Genomic DNA, 20,044 nt, shown 5'->3' on the forward strand with positions numbered 1-20,044 from the left:
GCGAAATATTACAAACGTTAAGGAAAAAATAACAACTGATATACAAAGCAAAAAGGAAAAACTATCTGGTGACAGGTATCATCTGCTAGACGAGAGGAGAATAATTATCCACTAGAAGAAAATGGGAGAAGCTAGAAGGTGGCAGAATAACATTTAAAGAGTGCTGAGGGACAAGGGCCTACCCTAGAAATTCAATGCACAACCAAGATGCCATTTACCTGTCAGGGTAAAATAAAAATATTTGCGGATATGCAAAAATTCAGAAAATCTAGCATTTATGTACTCGGCTGTGGAAAATCCTGGACACAAAATTCTAACTGAAAACAAGTGACCCAGACAGAAATGTCAAGATAGGGAGATGAAAAGAAAGTGATTAGGAAACAATCTTTCCACATTAGTTGCTGGCGCAGATAATAAAAATAATAGCAAAGTTCTTTACATGCTCTTAGTCCTCAATTCCTCAACACAATTCTGGAAAGTGGATGCATTGGTATCTAATTTAGCAGCCTAACACAAAAACAGTCATGATTTCATACTTTCTGTTGGTCAAGAATCTGGGAACAGTGCTTCTGGCCTAAGGCCTTTCTTGAGGATAGAATCAGAATGTTAGCCAGGACCATAGGCATCTGAAGGTTTGACTGTAGCTGAAGAGTCTACTTCCAAGATGACTTAACTCCCATGACTATTGGCTGGAGGTCTCAGCTCCTCACTGCAAGGGCCTCTCCACTGAGCTGCTTGAGTGTTCTTGTGGCATGGCAGCTAGCTTCCTCCCGAGGGAACATTCTGAGAGAGACAGACATTCAGAAGCCACAGTCTTTTATGACCTCATCTCAGATGTCACACACTGTCACTTCTACTTTATTCCAGTCATTAGAAGAGACTAAATTCGGGGTGTATGGGTGGCTCAGTCAGTTAAGTGTCTGACTTCGATTCAGGTCATGATCTCACCATTCGTGAGTTCAGGCCCCATGTCAGGCTCTGTGCTGACAGCTCGGAGCCTGGATCCTGCTTTGGATTCTGGGTCTTCCTCTCTCTCTGCCCTCCTCCACTCTCTCTCCCTCAAAAATAAACACTAATTTTTTTTTTTTTTTTTTTTTTAGAAAAGAAGTACACATGCAGGGGGTGAAGAATTAGGTTCCACTTATGAAGGGAGAGTTAAAGAATGTGTGGACATTTTAACCTACCACAATTATATTATTCCCTACACTGAGCCACAAAAAGTTATTTAACTTGCCCAAGTTAATAGGCAAGTTAAATAGGCAGGGATGCTGAGACACAAGCCCAGGTAGTCTGAGTTATGTGCCCAAGCTTGTTGTAACTATAATGTGAAACTGCCTTTCAATGAAAAAAGTTAGATTTCCTAGAAATGTGTCATATACATTGACATGGAAGATGTCTACTGCTAGTGATAACATAGTGAATGCCTGGTAATTAGAAGTTGTAAGTTAGTTTGGCCAAACCCAAGAGCTGGAGTCAACTCTTTGGAGAGATGTGGAGAAATGTGACATCCCCAAGATCTAAGAGTGAAAGAGTTTTGGGGAAAATGACAATGGGGAAAGCATTGGGAGAGCAGAACATCTGGAAATAAGTGGGGAAAAGTTATCTTATTTTTATAAAATGAAAAATAGGTTATTAGTGCCTGAAAATGCAAGGTCATTATTAATGAGATGGAAAAGCTCATCATATTTCCCAAGTTATCAAGGAGGAATTTGAACAAACCAGAAAAATAAGGAAAAAAGAGTTCATAACAAAAAACTAAATAAGCAATAGGATTAAGAGACTAAAATCAAGTATATCCCTTGTTACACTAAATGTCAATATACTCAATTCTGTCACCAAAAGACAGAGACATACTGGATTAAGTAATAGAAACAGATAGCTGTATAGTATTTACAGAAACATATCTGTAAATAAATTGATAATTAAAGTTTAAAAATCAGAAATTGGAGGCAAACAAAAAGATTATTAGACAGGAGGAATTAAAGATTATGAACACTCCCTAAGAAAAGGAGAATATTACATAACAGTAAAAAGCAAAAACTAGGAACCAGATGTTATAAATCTATATGCACAAACAGTATGGCAATAAAAATTACTAGAAATTTAAGAAGAACTTGATAAAGATATACTTACTATAAATGATTTAATAAATTCTAAGAATTAGATTGATACAGTAAATTTAAAAATAAACAATTACATTGGAAATCTGAATAATATAACAGCAGTCTACAAATATGAAGAATGCTCAGGAACAAGAAAACTTTTGAGGTGTTTATTTCAGATTCACAAAATTTTTTCTCTATGATCATAGAAGTCCATACTCTAGGCCAGAGAAAAGTACAGATCCTAATGTGAATACATTTATCCACAAACTACTCATATTCCAAAGGAAAAAAGAGGTGTTTTGTAATTGCTACAATATAAAAGAAGCCACGTAAGTCCTTAATGGAAGTAGTAAGTAGTGTTCTATGTTGTCAATAGATCTTTTTCCCATTTCAAAACTATTTGACATGTTTTTATTTCTCTTTTGGAAAGAAACAACTAAATATCTGTTATCAGTCCATCATTTACTTGTACAATATATAAAGCTTTAAATCAGTGTGCAGTGCAAAATAGTAAACAGCCTCCTCCATAACACAGAGGCACCCCGAAAGATTTATTTTTTAGAAGGAAAAAACACTAACACATGGGCTGTATAAAAGATGGATTTTCTAAGTATATTTGAAAATACAACAATAGACTCTACTGACTTTGCCTCAATCTTATGAAAAGATCCATAATGATTTAATAGATTTTATTTCCAGTTAAATATACCATCACCCACTGGAATGCCACACCAGTTACTGACTCCGATTTCAATTATTTCCACATTTAAATTAATTAATATAGTGGTTGCTACAGAACAACTACTCTATGTTCTGCCTCTCAGGCTAGACCTGAATAATAAATAATAATTTAAGGGCTCTGGTAGCTAATGCAATTTATTGCTGGATTTTCCTGGCAATTTTTATAAAGATATGTGAATTCAATAGAATCGCTTTACTTACCAAGCATTTTGCATAACACCTGGGACTACAGAAGAAGTACTAAATGTACAACCCCTTTGCATAGTTGTAACTTAAAGATAAAATTTTACTGAATACTAGATAGAGGTGGAAGCATAAATTGCTATTGGTATTGGTATTGGTATCGGTATTGGTAGGGAACTTAGCCCATGCATCAGTCTGTCTCATAGTCTGTGTTGTTAACTACATAAACTTTTCTACTACTTTTCAATTAGCTTTATTTCAAGCAGTAGGACTATTAACACCCTTTACTCCCATCCTCCCTTTGTGTTGCCAAATTTCTGATGACTCAACTGCCAAATGGCTAAGGGCAAAAATATAAACAAAGTTCAAGTTAAGAAGCTCGGTGTTTTTAAGACTTCTGATGAAAGTGGGGAAAGGTCATGTCTCTTTCCTAATCTGTGGGGTTTCTAACATTTTACCCATGTTATGCCTGCCCTCTCGTTGACAATAAACTGCTATTTAAGTAGCTCAGCATACCTAGCCTCCTCAGACTACAAAAAGTTTGAAATCAAATAGGATTATCATTGCAAAGCTACTTTTCACCTACTTGCTCAGAAAAACAGAGAGCATTTTTATGAAACTCAGGGAGTACCCATTCAGGGGAAAAGAACGTCACAGAAACCATGTTAGAACAGTGAGTAGTCAGACTGGTTAACTCCAAGATTTCATTCAACCAACAAATGTCTACCCTATGGCTACTCAAAATATTTGCACCAATAGTTCTGATAGGCTAGCATAGTTTACACTGATCCTATTAAAATATCTAAGAGAGTTATATGGTTAAGTATGTGACGGTGAACAGTGTAGCTTGCCAATAAAGTTACACTCAAATATTTCCAAAAAATCAAGCTCTCAGACTAACAATCATTAATTAGAGCATGCAAAAAAATCATGAAATACCAATTTACATCCACTAGATTGGCAAAGAGTTTAGCATGTCAAAACCAAGTTTTGGCTAAGACACACACTGCTGACGGGAGTCTAAATTGCTACACATACTTGAAAAACAAGTCTCCTGATGTTATAAACAACCTATGATCCAGAAACTTCACTCCTAGGCATATACCCTAGGAACACTCGAACTTGTGTATCTAAAGACATACAAACATGATCACAGCTGCATTCCTTGTAATACCAAATACAGACATCTCAAATGTCCATCAATAGTAGAGTTGATTTAAAAGTGGTATGGAATGGTAACACAATTGAATAGTATACAGCTATTAAGATAAAAGAGCTGGGGCGCCTGGGTGGCGCAGTCGGTTAAGCGTCCGACTTCAGCCAGGTCACGATCTCGCGGTCCGTGAGTTCGAGCCCCGCGTCGGGCTCTGGGCTGATGGCTCAGAGCCTGGAGCCTGTTTCCGATTCTGTGTCTCCCTCTCTCTCTGCCCCTCCCCCGTTCATGCTCTGTCTCTCTCTGTCCCAAAAATAAATAAACGTTGAAAAAAAAAATTAAAAAAAAAAGATAAAAGAGCTATAATTAAACATAACAAAGGTATACTTCAAAGTTAGGATTCTCGTGGGGCACCTGGGTGGCTCAGTCGGTTAAGCATGGGACTCTTGGTTTCGGTTCAAGTCATGATTTCACGGTTCATAAGATCGAGCCTGCATCAGGCCTCTGCTGAGATTGGAGTCTGCTTGAGAGTTCTGTCTCTCCCTTTCCCTCTGCCCCTCTCCCCTCATCGTGTGCTCTCTCTCTAAAATAAAACAATAAATAAATAAACTTAAAAAAATAAGATTTTGGAAGGAAAAAATGTCTAAACAATACATACCATGCTACTCAATTTTTATAAATCCTCAAAATGTGCAATACTAAATGCACATTTTTTAAGGGAAGCATTCATACGAAGCAACATATTTTTGAAAGGCAAGGGGCTGATAAACACAAATTTCAGAATAGCAGTCACCTATGGGGACAAGAACCAGAGAGTGCAGTTTGGGGAAGAAATACACAAGGAGTCCAGCTGTAGAAGCAAACTCGTTCAGCTTATATAGTATATTCCTTTGTGTTCATGAAATAGTCCTTAATCATATTTTCAAAGAGAGTCTCTGTGTAAAAAACAAATTGGGGTGGAGGAACTATTGCTCTTAATCAGAAGCTATTACATCCTATTTTTATTTAAAAAAATTGTTTTTACACTTACTTATTTTTGAGAAACAGAGTGAGACAAAGCGTGAGCAGGGGAGAGGCAGAGAGAGAAGGAGACACAGAATCTGAAGCAGGCTCCAGGCTCCGAGCAAGTGGTCAGCACAGAGCCTGATGCGGGGCTCCAACCCACAAACCATGAGATCATGACCTGAGCCGAAGTCGAGTGCTCCACCGACTGGGCCACCCAGGTGCCCCTGTTACATCCTTTTTTTTTTTTTTTAATTTTTTTTCAACGTTTTTTATTTATTTTAGGGACAGAGAGAGACAGAGCATGAACGGGGGAGGGGCAGAGAGAGAGAGGGAGACACAGAATCGGAAACAGGCTCCAGGCTCCGAGCCATCAGCCCAGAGCCCGACGCGGGGCTCGAACTCACGGACCGCGAGATCGTGACCCGGCTGAAGTCGGACGCCTAACCGACTGCACCACCCAGGCGCCCCTGTTACATCCTATTTTTAAAAGCATACATGTTTTGAATTCACATTAAAAAGCTGTCAGAATTTGCCTGCAAAAACAGTGTGTTTGGGGGGCTGGGATGTTAGCGCGCACCCCCAGGCCCTGAAATAAACTGATCTCCTTGTTTTATTTGCTATCATTTGTGTACAAATATTTTTAAGCCTATATACATCCTGGATCATGCAAAGAAAAATTCTGGGAAGATTCACCAGAATCAACAGCAGTTGTCTCTGACAAGTAACTTTTTTTCATTTTATATTATATTTTTCATTTAAGTTTATGTATAAAATTATTTTATTCTATATTTTAATTGGTTGGTTGATCTTACTATAGGAGCTTTACGTTTCGAATACAATGCTTTTCAGAATGAGGGCAGGGGAGTGGGAGAAGAGGATGAAAGAAGGGAGAAAGACAGCTGCAGTCCTGGCCTTGGGCGCAAGGTCACTGCCATCCGTGGCGCTGGGCTTGCAGAGCCCTCCTCCAGCATCCCGGAGCGGCCGGCCACCAGGCGGGGACCAGGCCACCTGGTGGAGCGGGGCGGGGCTCGAAGCCCCGCCCCGCCGCGCACCAGTGCGGTTGCCTTGGCAGCGAGGCGGGGCGTGGCCGAAGCTCACAATCAGCCTAGTCACCGCTGCTCCCACCCCGCCCCCTGCGCTCTCACCTGGCGGCGCTTTCGCCCCCGGCGGACCCGGGGCCCATGGACACACACGTCCGCTCCCTGCTGCCCCGCGCACCGGCTCGCCTGCTCTGCCCAAGGAGACACCATTCACGGCTGGGCGCCCACGCCGGGCTCTGGGAGCCCGAGGTCGCGGCTGGGGCCCGCGCCAGGCGGCAGAGAACGAGGGCCTGGGCCGCCGGGCGCCCCAGCAGACAGAGGCGCAACCGCCGCCCCTGATCACCCCCACGACTAAGAGGTGAGCTTGGCACCTTGCTCCCTGCCACCTGGCCTTTACCTTGAAGTTACTTCTTAACCCCTCTCCCCTACCGCATTTTTCTGAGACTTAAAACTGAAAGGGACCGTAAAGAACCCTGCAAATGTACACCGTGGCTTCTGGGGGAGTTGAAACCCACGGACATTTGATTTATTCATAGTGAGCCTGCACTGAGGGACTTTGCTAAGTACTTTACTAGAATTGTCTCATTTCCTCTTCATATGGACCATCGAGTGGGTACTGTCATCCCCATTTCACAGATAAAGAGACTGAGGCACAAACCAAGTAGATAATATGTCCAGGTTTTTGCAACCAGTTTATGTAAATAATGTTGCAGAGAAGGGGAGGGGGGAGTCACAAACAACAAAAACAGATTTCCCCACCTGCAATCCCACACTCTTTCCACTGTGTGGAAATTCCCAGTGTGTTTCCCTCCACTCCTCTTTTTAGCAAACCACCCTTGTGTCATAGACTCCTTGGAGAAGTTGATGAGTTCTGTGGATCTCTCCTCCACAGGGGAAAAATGTACCTGTACACACACACACACACACACACACACACACACACACACACACACACTGCAGATTGTCATATAATTTTAGAGGGCTTAGACCCAAACATGGACCTCAGGTGAAGAAACCCTGTTCTATTCCACTATCTCTTGAGATTGTCCATATAGATGATCAGATAGGGGTATGCCAGGGTGGCTAAGCCATCATACAGTGGTAAAGTGTACATGTTGGGGTGTGTGTATACATGATGACTCCCCTGAAGATCAGAGATGCTTTCACAATTTTGAAGAACTCAGAACTAGAGGGCAGGACTTCTGTTACTTCCTTCAGTGGGGTGAGGCTCTTGTTCAGTCTTGGCAGCAGGTTGTGAAGGACAGAGAAAGGGAACTGCTCTCTCCCCAGCACTTTGGGGCTTTGGCTGGAAGAGTACAAGCTGCAGAGCTGGCCTGCGGGCTGTGGAATACATCACTGTAGCTTGACTGGACATGCTTCATGCTGCTAATTCTTTGTTAGGGGTGGGTGCCTCAGAGAAAGCATTGAAGTCTCTGATTAGGATGTTTCTGTTCACACAAATGAGGTGGCATAGATTCAGGATAGTCAAGGAGCTATTTGGAAGCACTGTATCCTATTCCTGTGTACGTTGTGCCTACGTATGCAGTATGACACTGCACCTAACTAGGATATGGCTGGTACTAATAAATCCTAAGCAGCTGCTAAAGTAAATATCACCAAGGCATGGAGCAAAGGCCAAGTGGGTGACTTGTGGGGCAGCTCAGGACTTACTGGGAGCCTATTTACACACATGGTTCTAAGCAGCTGCATTATCTGGTCTCCTAGTCGGCCACATGTTATAAACAGATTAGAAGGGAAGAGAGGGGCTACAGCAAACAGGACATTGAAGCCACAAGCTGTGTGATGACTGATGTCCCAGCGGCAGAGGAGGAAGCACAAAGAAAAAACAGCAGGCAGAAGAATGGGGAGAAAAGGCAGCAGCATGCCTTTGACAGTGATGCTCACCCTTCTCCCTGACACTCTTTCCTCCTTTCCTTCACCCAGTCTCCCGGGAGCCTGCAGCCACTGAAAACCCCACAGTTGCCCGTAGACCAGGCTTAGATCTCTCTCTTGAATTGTGTTCCATATTGCTATGTAGATTCTGACTCAGCATGCCAAAGCATAACTGTCTACACTCTTTGACCAATCTGACTGCGTCCTGCACTCCCCAGCTCAGACACAGGTAGCCAGTTGCTCAAACTAGAAACCTGGGCATTCTCTTTGGTTTCTTCCACTCCTCAATCTTAAAACTTTCAGTCATCGTTTATGTAGCAACCATTACTTGAATGCCCCACATGAGTCAGGTTCTGGGTGATGGAGAAATAAAGGTCATTATAATATAAAACTTCTGTTCCATGAAGGCTATATACTACTGGGGAAGTCACATAGTATATAAATTGAATATATCTATATCTACAGATCTATAGAAATATAATATACAGAAGTGCTTGATTTCATTATAAAGAAAGGAAAGAGATGAAGTGACAAGGTGGCTGCTGTCTGAATGGTGAGAAGTGCCAACCAACAGACATTCTGAGCTAAGAACACTCCAGGCCGAAGGAACAAGAGGTTCCAGAGGCAGGAATGCACTTTTGTTCTATAAGCAGAAAGGTGGTCAGTGTGGCTGGAGGTCATCTTATCAAGGGAGGTCGGAGTAAAGTAAGATCACAGAGGCAGAGAAAATGTTCTTAAAAGATCAACAGGAGGGATTTAGATTTATTCTGATTACAATGAAAATCTGTTGAACTGCTTTTAAAAAATAGTTTGGAGGGAAGTTTCTGGCATGGGAACTTTCTGGAACTTTCTGGTAATGTTCTATATCCTGATAGGAGTTTGGGTTACATAGATGTATGCAATTGTCAAAACTTATAGAATGGAACCCTTAATTATTGGACATTTCATATTCAAAAGACAAAAAAGGAAAAAAAAGAACTGTAAACAAATATTGAACTCCAGTTAAGGGTATTGCCTGCTGGAATATGTGTGCAGTTTACTTTGAAATGGATCAAAAAATAGATGGCTGAGTAGACAGAGGGATGGATAGATAAGTGAAAGCAGGTAAAGCATTAATGGTAGGATCTTTGATGGATATATGGGTATTCAATTTTTCTTTATATTAAAAATAATTAGGGGTCCCTGGGTGGCTCAGTCGGTTAAGCGTCAGACTTTGGCTGAGGTCATGATCTCATGGTCCGTGAGTTCGAGCCCCGCGTCGGGCTCTGTGCTGACAGCTCAGAGCCTGGAGCCTGCTTCAGATTCTGTGTCTCCCTCTCCTGACCCTCCTCCGTTCATGCTCTGTCTCTCTCTGTCTCAAAAATAAATAAACATTGGGGCGCCTGGGTGGCTCAGTCGGTTAAGCGTCGGACTTCAGCTCAGGTCACGATCTCGCGTCCGTGAGTTCGAGCCCCGCATCGGGGTCTGGGCTGATGGCGCAGATCCTGGAGCCTGCTTCCGATTCTGTGTCTCCCTCTTTCTCTGCCTCTCCCCCATTCATGCTGTGTCTCTCTCTCTGTCTCAAAAATAAATAAACGTTAAAAATAAATAAATAAATAAATAAATAAATAAATAAACAAACAAACAAACAAACAAACATTAAAAAAATATATACTAAAATGTTGGGGGTGGAGGCTTGTCTAATCTACATTTAACAAAGCTTTTTCTGGGTAATGAATAAAGAATGGCTCTGCAGGGCTGCTGAGGAAGCAGTGAGACAGATTAGAAGCTGTGACAAGGGTTTGGCCTAGGATAGCACCACTGGTAATTGATGTGAGGATATGTTCTGGAGGTAGAGTTATGGGGTTTACTGGTGGATTTAAAGAGTAGGGGACCTGTGAGGAAAGAAAGAAGAATAACTTTGAGTATTTTCATCTGAGTAGACAGATGGATGGTGACGCCATTACTGGAAGTGGGGAGAATTGGAGAAAGGGTGATATCAAGTGTTCGGCTTTGGATGTTTTATATTTTATATGCCTATTAAAGTTCCTTGTGAGAATGAAGAGTCAACAGGTAGACACATCACTTTGGAGCTCTGGGGAGAGTCAGAGAGTGAATATTCGGAAACCTCAAATTGGCATGAAAGTCATGAGACAGGATGAGACCATCAGGGCAATGTGTGAGAATAGACAAGAGTCCTGAGGGCGGAGCCCTGGTCACCCCAACAGGCTTCTGGCAGAAGATGGGAGCCAGCAAAGGAGAATAAAGAGTGGGTGGTGAGGTAGGACAAGAACAGGCAATGGAGATGTTATGGTTGCCTAGAGAGACATAGTTAAAGAGGAGCAAGCGTTCAAAAGTGCAACTCATTGCCAGAGGGAATATAGGTGAGGGAGCAGATTTGTGGGAGAAAAGATGATACAGTTTCTGATTTTGTAGTAAGATGAAATCTTTTCAATTGCAAAGGACAGAAACTCAGCTGACTAGCTTATACAAAATTAAGGGGGGTGGGGGTGGGGAGAGGATATTTACTTCTGCAACCCTGAGCTAGTGCTGCATTAAGTAACATGTTGCATGGATTAAAGTGGTGGGTGAATTCTGGCACAACTGAGTCCCAACCTCTGCCCTAAGTCTCAGTCTCTGCACACTCTCCCTGACTGCCAACATGGTTCCTGCAACTGCAGCACCCCACCCTACTGCTTAACAGCATCAGCACACAGTAGTCTGTCCATATAGTTCTGGCAGAAGGGTCCCTTAGGATGCTGACTGGCTGATGTCCTTCCTGAGCATGTGCTCACACACAGACTAAGCCTTGGTCTTTGACTCATTGCTATCATAGGGGATGGAAGGGGCAGATCCATACAAAATGCTGGGGGTCAAAGGTTGCTTGACTTTATCTGATACATGTTTAAAAGATGTTTCTGAGGACTGACCAGAGAAAGGAAGCTAGGGGATCTGTTGTAGAAGCAGTGAGACAAATTAGAAGTCTGTGGCAATGACTTGGCCTAGGATAGCAGTACTATATGATCTGGAATGGATTTCCAATATGATAATGGGGTTCTTTTCCCAGAAAAAGTGAGGAAAGAAAAGCAAGCTGGGTCTACCTAGCCTGACTCAACTGAAAATATTGTTTTTCCATAAATGAAAGGAGATAACATTTCATATTAGAATGCTCATTACAATGTAACAGTGGGATTATTTATGAAAATTACAGTTCTCTCTCAACCGTTCACCTACCTCATTCCCATGTAAGATGACACAGTAATCACATTTGGTATCTCACAGAATCCAGTAGATTCCTCCTTATGATAAGCACCTCAAAATTCTACATGTTCTTTTTTTAACACTTGTTAACTGCTAAAACCTGTGTGGTCTCTGTTGAGGGGCATGCTGGTAACAGAGCCATGTAGTGGGAAAATGAAACCTTACCTTGGCACTTTTGTTAGCCTTACTTTCTTTGTGGCTAAAATGGGGAGGCTGTGTCAAGGAAGGAAGATTAAATGAGACAAGAAATTAAATTAACAAGAAAGCTTCACAGCAAGGCTGATATTAATTAGGATGAAAGATTTGTTTTGAAATACTTTAACTTTATGCTAACTGTATGTCCTTTGTATTTATGTGTAATTTATACTCTCATGAAGTCAGTTGCCATAAACTATGGTAATATCATTTCGTAAGAAACAGCCTCTCTTCTCAGAAGGGAAGGTATAAAATATTACTATCTAATCAAAATACAGATGACAAAATTAACTTTGAGTTTTGTATGTTTCTGTTTTTGTTGCTATAGTTTTGTTTTGGTCCAGAAAAGCATCTTCAAGAAGGTGGTCGAGTATGGCTTTAGCAGATAAGAGACTTGAGAACTTGCAGATCTACAAAGTTCTTCAGTGTGTTCGGAACAAAGACATGAAGCAGATAGAGAAGTTGATCAGGCTTGGATACCCTGAACTAATCAATTTTACAGAACCGGTCAATGGACACAGTGCTCTGCACTTAGCCTCAATTTCCAATGACACTGATATGGTCAGCTTTCTCCTTAGCCTTGGTGCTCATCCTGATGTGCAAGACAAGATGGGCTGTACTCCGACAATGAGGGCTGCAGAACTGGGTCATGAATTGTCCATGGAAATATTAGCCAAGGCAAAGGCTGACATGAGTATAGTTGATAATGAAGGAAAAGGTAAAACTCCCAGCATTCTGCCCAACAGATGCAATCTACTTTGTAGCCAGAAATCAATAAATAGTGCATTTTTGCTTTCCAACTGTAGAAGTGAAAGACTCATGGGTTTAAGTGAAGAGCCAGGTTCTCACTCTTGTACCTAAGGACACTGTCTCCCCATAATTTGAAAACAGTATGGGTAGATCTTAGGGAGACAAGATCTGAGAGATTTCTCATTTAAAAAGAAAGTTAGAGTTAGATTAATCTATGTTTGGTGGCTTTCCTAAATGTGGAGAATTTTCACATATATTGTCATTACCATAGTCATAATCATCGATTATAAGATATAAAAATCTTGTTTAAGACAAAAGAGGAGGGAGAGCATTCTTATTCCTTTTGATACTTTAGAACATCAAATAATGTTCTTTTGGGCTCCAAAAGGACTTTGGCACCTCTCAACAGCAGTCTGACGTAGAAAGGGGGTTATAGTTGGGAACTGGAAGGACTAAGGTGGATGCCAGCATAAACTCCAATGTTCTAGGGTCAATTTAATTGTATTTGGAAAAAGAACTTAAAACTTGAGACATGTCATTTCCTTTATTGTTTAGGTGAGATAGCCCCCACTTCTCTACTCTGTTCTCCCTAATCACATCTCAAGACCATGTTTGGGAGCTTCTGGCCCAAATAACTCAAAGTTCCAGAAGGACTTGACACAGCCTTGTGAAAATCACCAAGAAAATTACCACCAGGCTTAATATAAATTGGTAGATTTAATCAGTTGTCCCAAGGAGTTGCTTCAAGTACAAAGCCATTAACATCAGTCCCACACTGGAGAAATAAATCCCATTTTTAATGTTAATATTTTCTGACAGGAACAAAATCCCCTTTTGTAATTCTCTCCAGACTTGGTATTTGATAAGTGACTTGCTTAAAACAATAAGAGAGGACAAAGAAAAGGAACAATCATTTAATTACTTAATAGTACCACATAACGAAATGAACTTCGGATGCATTCAGGGGTCAAATGCATTTTAAAATGTTAAATCCCAAAAAAAAAAAAAAAAAAAAAAAAAAAAAAGGGGCGCCTGGGTGGCGCAGTCGGTTGAGCGTCCGACTTCAGCCAGGTCACGATCTCGCGGTCTGTGAGTTCGAGACCCGCGTCAGGCTCTGGGCTGATGGCTCAGAGCCTGGAGCCTGTTTCACATTCTGTGTCTCCCTCTCTCTCTGCCCCTCCCCCGTTCATGCTCTGTCTCTCTCTGTCCCCAAAATAAATAAACGTTGAAAAAAAAAATAAAATGTTAAATCCTGAATAAAAAAAGCCTCTTAAAACTCTGTAGAGTATCATATCCCAAAGTGTTCCATGGACCACTGAATTGCTGAGATGTTGATAAGGGTTACAAGCAAAATTGGTTCCATTGTCAAATTCATTAGAGAACCATTGGATAAAACAAATTGAGACATGTTGATTTCACATTTGTCAGACTAGATACAGGGATATTTTCCATATTTCTTTGACCCTTGAAATAGTTTTTCCTTATTGCATCTTATATACCTGGAGTTTTGTGGAATGTACTTTGGGGAAACACTGTAATGGAGAACAGTTTACCTTCCAGAGTTTGAAATAAATGTTTTTTTTAAAGGTTGAGACATTTTATATCATAAAAATCTAAAATTGCAAAATTAAAACTGAACAAGTAAAATTAGAAACAGGGTTAAGTGAATACTTGTAGCAAATGCAATAGCCATATGGCTACTATCTAAGCTCATTCAAATTAATACTAAGCTTGTCAAGGTTTTGGAAGATGAATGCATGAGAAAATAATCTGACAAATCACATAGGAAGAATTAAAGATAGAAAACAAAACTTGGGACAAGTATAAATCTTGTTGCACACATAACCTTGTTAGTACAGCCCCCTAGAGACTTGATTTTGTGTAACCCATGGTAGGCTTACTGCACTGAGTGAATGCCCTGTCTTCACCAGTTCAACACATCTAGCTCACCTTGCACATCCCTTAGTTGTCCTCTCACTTGTCAAACTGTTTTGCTTCTTGCATAGTCTTGGTCATTAACATCCTATTTTCCAGGGATTGATGTATGCCTCACTGGACATTGTTCCTAAAAGATAAGCAAACATTTAAGTGGTTAAAATACTTACTGGATCTTTAGAAGGATGTGGGACATACTCTAGGCTAAACTGTACTTTGAACAATTTTGCAGAATATGGAAAAGGTAAATCTCTAAGCCAAAACTCTTTCCTATGTCCTTGGGGATTAATTAGTGTCTGTCTATTCTGGAGAATGGAATACTGTCTTCCCTTTAAGGGTTAAGCTAGACTAGTTCCTTAGAGCCCCCATTCCATTGGTTCTCCCATTTATAGGAATGCATACCCAGTCCTACATGCAGTATGCAAATTTGACTGTCCACCATTTTTTTCCCCTTTATTTCCATTTCAGTTTTAGAATTTGATTCATGTTCTTTGTGGCTTAAAGAGTCAGCCCAGATAGACTTTGACTGGGAGTTATGCATGCCATCATTATAAAATATCTATTTCATAAGTGCCTTAGGGTCTTTTGTAATGAATTCAGCCTCTGGTATTTCTAGATCACATTGCTATTTATTGTTGTTTTGGTCCACTCTTGCCTCATATGACTTGTTGTATCTTTGATTTTCTATTTTCAACCATGTCCTTGACCATCTTTCTGTTTTAACTGTTCTGAGTAACCCTATTTTAGATGTGTCTGTTTATATGAAATATATTTAGATTTTGATTTTATATAAATTGTGATTTTTATTTAATGGTAGAATTTACCCAATTTATATTTATCTGGATGCCCCAAAGGTTTGGCCTCAGAACTTTCATTTATTTTATATTATGAAGTTATATTTAATATAAAATATATAAATAAATATGTATAAATGTATTTTCCTATATGGTCCATATATTCTTTTTCTTGTTGTGTGTATTATATTTTCTAAGGTTAATGGTCTGTTTTTAGTTCTTTTTTTTTTTTTTTTTTTTGGTTGTTGGAATGGTAGTTTTATCTATTTTTATTACTTACTGATTTAAAAAAATTTTTTTAATGTTTATTTTTGAGAGCGAGACAGAGCATGAGTGGGGAAGGGGCAGAGAAACAGGGAGACACAGAATCTCAAGCAAGCAAGCTCCAGGCTCTGAGCTGTCAGCACAGAGCCTGATGCAGGGCTCAAACCCATGAACCACAAGTTCATGACCTGATCCAAAGTCGGATGCTTAACCGACTGAGCCACCCAGGCACCCCGATTATTTACTGATTTTTTAAAACTGAGGTATATTTGACATAAACATTATATTAGTTTCAGGTGTACACATAATTTGATGTTTGTATGGATTGCAAAATGATCACCACAGTAAATCTAGTTAACATCTGTCTTTTTTCTTGGGAAGAGAACTGAGTTTTTTTTGTTTTGGGTTTTTTTTTTTTTAAGTTTAATTACTTATTTTGAGAGAGACAGACAGCACAAGTGGCGGAGGGCCAGAGAGAGAATCCAAAGTAGGCTCCGCACTGTCAGCACAGAGCCCAATATGAGCCTCAAACTTGTGAAGCCGAAACCCACAGTTGGATGCTTGTTTTTGGTTAATGGCAAGCTTGATAGCTTTATATATACTTAAACCTTTGTTTATTAAAGTAGCAGTTTACATGGTATTCATTAATATTTTGCTATGAAAGAAGAGATTAGTACAATAACTTTTTGCATCCTTAAACTTACATGTCCATTGCTTTTATATGTGAACAACAGTTTGATAGGTACAAAACTCCTTACTTTCTTTCTCAGGTGATATTGTAGATACACTTCAGTTATTTTCTAGCATGGACTATTACAGTAGCAAAATCTCAAGGCCAGACTGACTTTTGCTTCTTATAGATAGGATCTGAACTGTTACCCAGATGCTCACAGGACACCTTCTCTACCTAGCTTTACATACGCATGCCTCATTGATTTTTCTTAATCCATTTTTCCTGAGACCCAAGTATGCTTTTTTAATCTTGAAATTCAGGTTTTCACTTCAAGAAAGTTTTTTTCTATTGTATCTCCATTTTTTTTCTGTTCCACTTGGTGTTTTATTATTGAACACCAATTACATACATGTTCACTCTCCTTTGCCTCTAGACCATTTCAACTCTTCCATCATCTGTGACATTCTCCTTAGTTCTTTTGCATTTTTCCTACACATCCTGGATGATGGTTTTGCTTTCCTTTTTCCTGCTTCCAATTTGACTTCCCTTTCTTTGGTGGTTTTAGTTTCCTCTACCATTTCTTTCCTAACTTCAGCGGGCTTAATTTCATCTTTTCCTTCTATTTATCTTCTATTGTCCTAGCAGCCCTTCTTTTAAAGGTCTTGGCCTATCTTTGTACTTTTATTTTAGAAGAAAAAAGTTATATTTAGCTTCTTTGCTATCATAGAAATAGGCCAGTCAATAATTTTCACATGGTATAGTTTTCCTAGTATGTAGTTTTTGCCTAGCTTTTACTATCAGGTTTCTTTCTTTCAGTATCTTACCCCCCCTCCCCCCAATAGGTCACATGCTAGTTTTTTATTTGCTTATTGTTCCTCTTTGAATGAAGCCTGTTTAGAATAAGGTCATTACAAAGTCAGTTTGGAGCCTGACTGTTGTTTGCCTAGATTACAATACCTCTGATCTGTAGTACATTTTTGACATGAATTATATTGAGGACCTGTATGTCATAAATTCTGGGTCGGGGGATTTAGCATTTTCCTTTATTCATTGGAACAAAACGATTTGCCAAAATGGTAGAGCCCCCTGTCATGTACTTTGTCTTCTCAGTGCTGCTATACTGACCGCTACACATGGCTGGTCTGCACATTTTATCATCCAGTACCACCTCCTTTGTCACTCTGCAGTTTCAGAGGGGACACAGCAACCCACCAACAAGCACCCACAGTCCTGCATGTGGGGTATAGGCTGCAAGAACCCATGGTTGACAAGGGCTCACATATCAGCACTCTGATTCTTCCCCTGAACCAGGTCCGATCGCATTTGGTCGTAACTGTTTTCTGATTCTATCAAAGGTTGACTTTCTTCTTTTGTTTCTCGGTCTTGGTATTTCAGTTGGTTACAGAAGGAAAAAGCAAGGCAACTATGCCTTTGCTCCACCACCTTCAGCTAGCCAATTATGGATTTCAAAATTGTTATCTTTTCCTTGCTATCTGGTTCAAATATATGGAGACTTAATTAAATACTCTCTGGGGATTCTATTTTTCTACAGGTGTTTTGTTTTACTGCATTTTGCCTACTAAGCGGCATTATCGCTGTGCATTGATTGCCCTGGACCATGGTGCAGATGTCAACAACTCTACCTGTGAAGGAAAGCCGATATTCCTTAGAGCGTGTGAAGAAGCACATGATGTTAAAGATATGTGCCTGACCTTTTTGGAAAAAGGAGCCAATCCAAATGCTATCAACTCAGTATGACTATTCCTGTGATTATATATATATATATATATATATTCCTTTTTTTTTAATTATAGACGCTCAGTAGTGTAATTTTCGCATTTAATTATGGTAAAATTATCCTGTTAGCTTATAGACTATTCATTTCTATTCACAGTGTTTTAAGATGATAGATTTTCATTATCTTTATATTGCCATGATTCCACAGTCTATTTCCTAATTACGTTTGGAAAATTGGTATTTATTATGCATAATGGTAAAAGATCATTAGAGAAAAATAGAAAAGATACCACTGATGCCTAATAAAAATGTATCTTTTTGGAAAGAAAACATGTAGTCCTGCTGTTTCCTGTATCTATCTTGCCCCCTTTCCTTGTTTGGCCAATTTTATTGAGTTTTATTATTGTTTAATAGTCATTTCCAGATGATAAAAAAATCAATTTTTTTCCTCATTAGAAAACACCTATAACCTAATTTTAGCATATACTTTACCCTCTTTCCCCCCCTTTTGCTCTACTTTCTTTACAAAAAAAAAATGCATTTTATAGCCTGATTTCTCACAGGGACATCTGGTATGACCTTGACTCTGATATTCGAATTCTTCTACATGGACCAGCTGACTTCATTTTTCCTATTTGTTACATGAAACCAATAAAAATACAGAGAACTAAACATGTCAGTGTGAATCTAAGGCCAAATGGATTTAGACCATATTTATACGAAATAAGTGATTTAAGATAACAAGCATAACCGGCATTTGATCTGTTTCTCATCCAGTCCACAGGTCGAACGGCTTTAATGGAAGCATCAAGAGAAGGAGTGCTAGAGCTAGTCCGAGGGATATTGGAAAGAGGAGGTGAAGTGAATGCCTTTGACAATGAGAGACATCACGCTGCACATTTTGCTGCCAAAGGAGGCTTTTTTGATGTAATAATCTGCCCTTTGCTTTAAAATCTGTTGCTCACGCCTTTTCACAAATTGTTTTAATATCATGTAGGTTACACTAAGAATGTTTTTGAAGTTACCGTCTTGATTTCCCTAGATAATTCTAAAATTATATTTCAGATCAAATGTGTTTTTAAAAACTTTCTAGCCCTTCAGTTTTATCTGCTTGCTAAGTTTATTCGTTTAACATTACTGATAATGTTTTTCTGTATTCTTAACTATAACAAATTAAAAGTTTTGCCAATCAGGACTTTTCTATTTTTTGCCTCCATTACATATCAGAATCTTCAAAATATGGCTTGACCAAACTGTGGGAGAACAATGCCAACAAACTCTTATCTCCCTGAGTTTTTGTGTGCATCTAATGACTCACCTAAATTTTAAACTCTTAAGTATCCTGGTTATCTGGACATACCAGTGAAGGATATCTCATAGGTACAATGACACTGCAGAAACGAAATAGGAACCAATGCTATCCTATTTTTTTTTTTTAATTCTGAATTACGTCTAAACTTTCTTTACTCAATTTTCTGAGTTTTTACATAGCTACCTTTGTTTCTGTCATTGAGTCTTGTCCCCACAATAAAAATATACATCACAATAGAAGTCACATTTGGTAAAGACTTTGCTTCCCTGATAATATTTTCTATAGGCTGATGCTTTCTGGAATTACTAGAATTCACCAAGATAGCATGCCCTACATGAGTATCCAATTTTCTAAACTCTTGGTCAAAGCTATTTGATAGAATTGTCAGCAATGGTGAAAAAGTTGTATATCTGTGCCATATAATACAGTAGCCACATGTGGCTTTTGAGCATTTGAAATACAGCTAGTGAAACTAAGGAACTGGATTTTTTTTTAATGGTTTTCTATTTAATTCGATTTAATTTTAAATAGCCACATGTAGCATAAGTAACTATTAGATAACAAGTTGGGGTGTCAGTCTTCATGCAATAAATGTATGTTCCTATTCCTCTACTATATCCACTGTTTATTTTGCAGATATTGAAGCTGCTTTTTGCTTACAAGGGAGACATGGGGCTCATTGCATTGAATGGGAACACACCACTTCATTATGCTGCCATGGGCGGTTTTGCAGATTGCTGCAAATATATAGCTCAGCGAGGTAAAAGTGTCTAGCAATTTTATGTTTAAAGCAGTTATGATTCGGGCGCCTGGGTGGCGCAGTCGGTTAAGCATTCGACTTCAGCCAGGTCACGATCTGGCGGTCCGTGAGTTCGAGCCCCGCGTCGGGCTCTGGGCTGATGGCTCAGAGCCTGGAGCCTGTTTCCGATTCTGTGTCTCCCTCTCTCTCTGCCCCTCCCCCGTTCATGCTCTGTCTCTCTCTGTCCCAAAAATAAATAAACGTTGGGGAAAAAAAAATTAAAAA

The 20,044-nt window shown here is 39.7% G+C and overlaps 1 protein-coding gene and 1 long non-coding RNA gene across 4 annotated transcripts in view; one reads left to right on the forward strand and one right to left on the reverse strand.

Annotated features, from left to right (window-relative positions):
* The first annotated feature begins 6,276 nt into the window (after positions 1-6,276).
* The window catches only part of ANKEF1 (ankyrin repeat and EF-hand domain containing 1), a 25,719-nt gene continuing 11,951 nt past the window's right edge, over positions 6,277-20,044 (forward strand). The window contains exons 1-5 of one of the 3 annotated variants that reach the window (XM_040447692.1): positions 6,277-6,585; positions 11,884-12,273; positions 17,524-17,723; positions 18,486-18,635; positions 19,657-19,780. In XM_040447692.1, the coding sequence (XP_040303626.1) occupies positions 11,928-12,273; positions 17,524-17,723; positions 18,486-18,635; positions 19,657-19,780 (820 nt within the window). In that variant the 5' untranslated portion in view covers positions 6,277-6,585; positions 11,884-11,927. Of the gene's footprint in view, positions 6,586-11,883; positions 12,274-17,523; positions 17,738-18,485; positions 18,636-19,656; positions 19,781-20,044 lie in introns of those variants that run through there. The other 2 variants (XM_040447693.1, XM_040447694.1) reach the window with 2 other exon arrangements.
* The window catches only part of LOC121012486 (uncharacterized), a 166,017-nt gene continuing 160,228 nt past the window's right edge, over positions 14,256-20,044 (reverse strand). Inside the window, exon 4 of the long non-coding RNA XR_005782132.1 lies at positions 14,256-14,370. This is a non-coding gene — a long non-coding RNA (uncharacterized LOC121012486). The remainder of the gene's footprint in view (positions 14,371-20,044) is intronic.

The sequence above is a fragment of the Herpailurus yagouaroundi genome, unplaced genomic scaffold (assembly GCF_014898765.1).
Source record: "Herpailurus yagouaroundi ecotype Mexico unplaced genomic scaffold, PumYag 196, whole genome shotgun sequence".
In the NCBI taxonomy this organism is placed as follows: domain Eukaryota; kingdom Metazoa; phylum Chordata; class Mammalia; order Carnivora; family Felidae; genus Herpailurus; species Herpailurus yagouaroundi.